The following is a 3,820-nucleotide window of genomic DNA, read 5'->3' as shown; positions in this document are numbered from 1 at the left end:
CTCCCGCCCAGCATCCGGGCTCCGCCGCCTCAGCCCCCAGGACTTCCACCTCCTCCTTCTTAATTAAGGACATCCTGGGCGACAGCAAACCTCTGGCGGCGTGCGCGCCCTACAGCACCAGCGTCTCCTCGCCCCACCACACCCCGAAGCCGGAGAGCAATGCGGCGCACGAGAGCTTCAGGCCCAAGCTGGAGCAGGAGGACAGCAAAAGCAAGCTGGACAAGCGGGAGGATTCCCAGGGCGACCTCAAATGCCACGGTGAGTCCCGCTGCCCCGGTCGTCCGGCGTCTCCTGCGGGTTCCCCGTCACCCCGGCGGTCTCCCGCAGATTTCTCCGATGGGGAGCTCTTCCGGCATCATCTCTGGCGAGGTCGCCGCCACCGTCCAAACCCGCAAGCGGGAGGGAGGACTCGGCCCAAGTTCTGTTTGTGGTTACAGGTCTATCTCTCAACCCACGCCGCCAACACCTACCTTCTTTCGTGGTTTTACTTGATTTGAATTTATTAGGAAGGGGCCAGCGGCGGAGGTGATCTTACGGGAAAGGACTGGAGGTTTTTCAGGCCGGAGACCTTGTGAGTGGGAATAGGGAGACTGGGAGAGAGAAACAGGCTGAGCTAGTTGGTGTCTCCGGGTGGGATCACAACGTGGTACTTACTAGTTAATGAAAATCATTCCATCCCCCCTCTACACCGTATTTTCTAAACACCATCACAGGAATTACCAGACTTAATCAGGGAAGAATGTCCAAGTTGATTAAGAGAGCAACTTAAAAAAAAATTAGATCGTGGTTTACATAGGAACGTTCACAAGGTAAAATGTTATCATCAGCTTTTCAGTATTTTTAAGACACCCTTCTTACCCGATGGCCCCAACTGAATAGCTGCATTTTAGGAAGATTTCTGGCTCTTTATTAGAAATTGGGGCGTAGAATTTATAAAAGTAAAATTTATGGAATTGAATTTATCTATTTTTGTAAAATCAGAAGATGACAATTGAAATTGTCTTTCAACTCCCTTTTTCATTTATTTCCCCAGACAACTTCATAAGTGTTCTGGTCTTTATGGCAAAAGACTTTTAACATAAAAGGAAAGTTTTCCCCCTTTACTAAGATGTTCATTATTATTATTATTATTACTATTATTAATCTTTGCCATCTCTGGGAAAGATGTGTGCTGACTGTCTGGAAGATGGGATGTTGGCTCCTCATTTTACTATTACAGCATTAGCATAATAGTGCCCCAAACAGATGTACAGTCTGGTCCTGCGATTTTTGTGTGCACCAACCTCCCCAGTGGGTCAATTAGAGAGATTATTGTTCTTCCTGCAGGGAAGATCAAGGAGCACAGCAAAAACGGGTACAAGCAGAGAGGGATTGACATATCGATTTCCCAGCATTTCAGTAAAAAACCAAAGTTGACAAATGGAATCCGGAAATCTCTGGGCTGTCACCGGAATGGGCTCAGTGGTTTTGAGCTCAGCTCGGGGTCTGGGTGACACATTCTTTCTAAAGCTTTAAAAGGCTTGATGGAAGCAGCTGCAGAGAGCTTGAGTCCCACGTTTCCCAAGTGCACCTGAAAAAGGAAAACAAATGCCATGACTTTGAGTAAACAGAAAAAGTAAAATGAAAAGGGTGCCCCCTCCTCAACACACACACACACACACACACACACACACACACACAGCAGAAAGACCTTTTGAAAACTATCAAATCAGAAAGAAAAAAAATCTTAGTGAAAGACAATAAAGGAGAGGGACAGGATCTTCCTTCCTCCCCGTGCCCCCTCCAGCAAGGAAACAATAACAAAAGGATACTTTATTGTAAAGTTTTTTTTTCTTTTACATTTCAAAGGCGGGGAGATCAGATACCCTTTTAGAATGCTTTTGGACGCTCCGCACAAGGCTCCACACTCCTTATCCAGACATTGGTCCTCTTTTTCCACACTGGCTGAGGCCCAAGTATGTGTGTAAGAAGAGTACAGTCCCCGACGACCAGCGACTGGCTTGGGAATGTGGAAGTACGTGCCAGAAGGACACTCCACCCTTCCCTATTCCAGGTTACTCTACTAAACTGTGTCTGGGTTTCTATCATAGGAACAAAGGAGGAAGGAGACCGGGAGATTACGAGTAGCCGAGAGAGTCCCCCTGTGAGAGCCAAAAAGCCTCGCAAAGCCAGGACGGCTTTTTCTGACCACCAACTCAACCAACTGGAGCGTAGCTTTGAGCGGCAGAAGTACCTGAGCGTGCAGGACCGCATGGACCTGGCAGCTTCGCTCAACCTCACTGACACCCAGGTCAAGACCTGGTACCAGAACCGCAGGTAAGGGAGGCTGTGTGGGGGAGCAAAGCGCCTGGCCATCCAGGTTGTGACCAGAGCACCAATCTTTTCTCCTGGCCTTGGGAGGAAAGAGGGGACTCAGAGGGCCTGGAGTGGTCACTTGGGGGCTCTCAAGTAGGGGCAGGGATCAGCCACCCCCCCCCCGCCCAAGGAAAGAGCTGCTGAGGAGCAGCTGGAGTTCAGAGAGTTTTGCACTAAGTGTCTTAACATGTGCTACTTTCACTCTCAAATCCGAGGGGTTGGAATTTCCCCCACTTTGTCCCCAAGTCCGTCAGGCCCCACCTTCTCAAATGGAGACATCTGGGCAGCTGACACTCAGGCTGGTAGAGCATGCGAGGTGCCCCCTTTGGGCCTGCCCCAGGCTGGTTCTGAATGTCTGTAGCTGGCCACACGTCCTAGCTACTTACTTCAGCCTCGGAAGACCTGCCTCCCTGGCCTCAGCTCCAATGTCCTTGCCTTGGCCTGTGAGGCAGCCAGGAGAGGTAAGGTGGGCAGCAGCCGGCGGGAGAACGGGGCAGCTGGCCAAGCATCCAGCCTGAGTATCGGTTCCCTGCACCGGCCCTCCCTCTAACGAATTCAGAGCTCGCCTGGAACCTTGCAAGGAAATTAGGAAAGCGGCTGGCAGAGCTTGCAGGCCCCCGAACTGCAGAGGGAACACAGGCGACCCGTGGCCCAGGTTACAGTGTGTTTCGAGCCTGGCAGTTGTCTCCCTTGTCTCGATTTTTCTCTCTCCCCCTCCTTTGCTCTCGCCTGTGTTTTAATCGTCCATAAGTGTGGTTGGAAATGCCCGTCCAGTTGTCATCTTTACCATAATTTTCTGTCTCATTACATACGGTTCCAGCCACCCTAATTCTGTCGGAAAACATTAGCGTCATTTGTAGCCAATTTGAAACGGGCGACATGTTTATTAATTTGGCTGGAGCCGCTGGGTATGGACGGCCCCCCAGCCCTGAGCTCCTCCGTGCGCATTTGAGCCAAGGCCCGCTCTCTTCTGCTTCTTAACAGAGGTGCGCAGGGGCGGGAGGAGACCGAGAGAAGCTGATCACAGGTTTTAATTGTAACTCTCTCCCCGAGGAGACAATATCTGGAAAAGCATTTTCCCCCTCCCAGAATGGCCCCGAGGCACTGACCCCTCGGGAGAGCCTTCCCTCCCTCTAACGAATTCCGAATTCCGTTTGGAAACCTCGTCGCCGCCTTCCCCACCCTCAGTCCCCTGCCTGCCGTAAGGTCCTGTCAGGTTGATGAGAGAGACGAGTCTCCACACCCCCGGGGACTGAGCAGGGCCAGGGTCCCCGGCTCGGGGGTCTCTTCGTCCCTTTGTTTACCGTTTCTGCCCACTCGGCCAGGAGGAAGGGGGGAGGGGCAGAGAGCGGCCCCTCTGGGGTTGTTGGGGAGCCACTGGCTGGGAAAGGGAATTAGAGGAGGAGGGAGAAGACCGCCTGTAGTCGCAGTGGCCTTAGCTGGCCGCCGGGAAAGTTTCAGGAGG

General features: G+C 52.0%; 1 protein-coding gene across 1 annotated transcript in view; it reads left to right on the top strand.

Moving 5' to 3' along the window:
* The window catches only part of BARHL2 (BarH like homeobox 2), a 5,901-nt gene that overhangs the window by 628 nt on the left and 1,453 nt on the right, over positions 1 to 3,820 (top strand). The window contains exons 2-3 of the mRNA XM_015560318.1: positions 9 to 258; positions 2,091 to 2,316. Coding sequence (XP_015415804.1) covers positions 9 to 258; positions 2,091 to 2,316 — 476 coding nt within the window. The remainder of the gene's footprint in view (positions 1 to 8; positions 259 to 2,090; positions 2,317 to 3,820) is intronic.

This window comes from Myotis davidii, unplaced genomic scaffold (genome assembly GCF_000327345.1).
Source record: "Myotis davidii unplaced genomic scaffold, ASM32734v1 scaffold674, whole genome shotgun sequence".
Taxonomy (NCBI): Eukaryota; Metazoa; Chordata; class Mammalia; order Chiroptera; family Vespertilionidae; genus Myotis; species Myotis davidii.
Note: the sequence above shows the minus strand (reverse complement) of the source record. Positions and strands in the feature narration are given on the sequence as shown.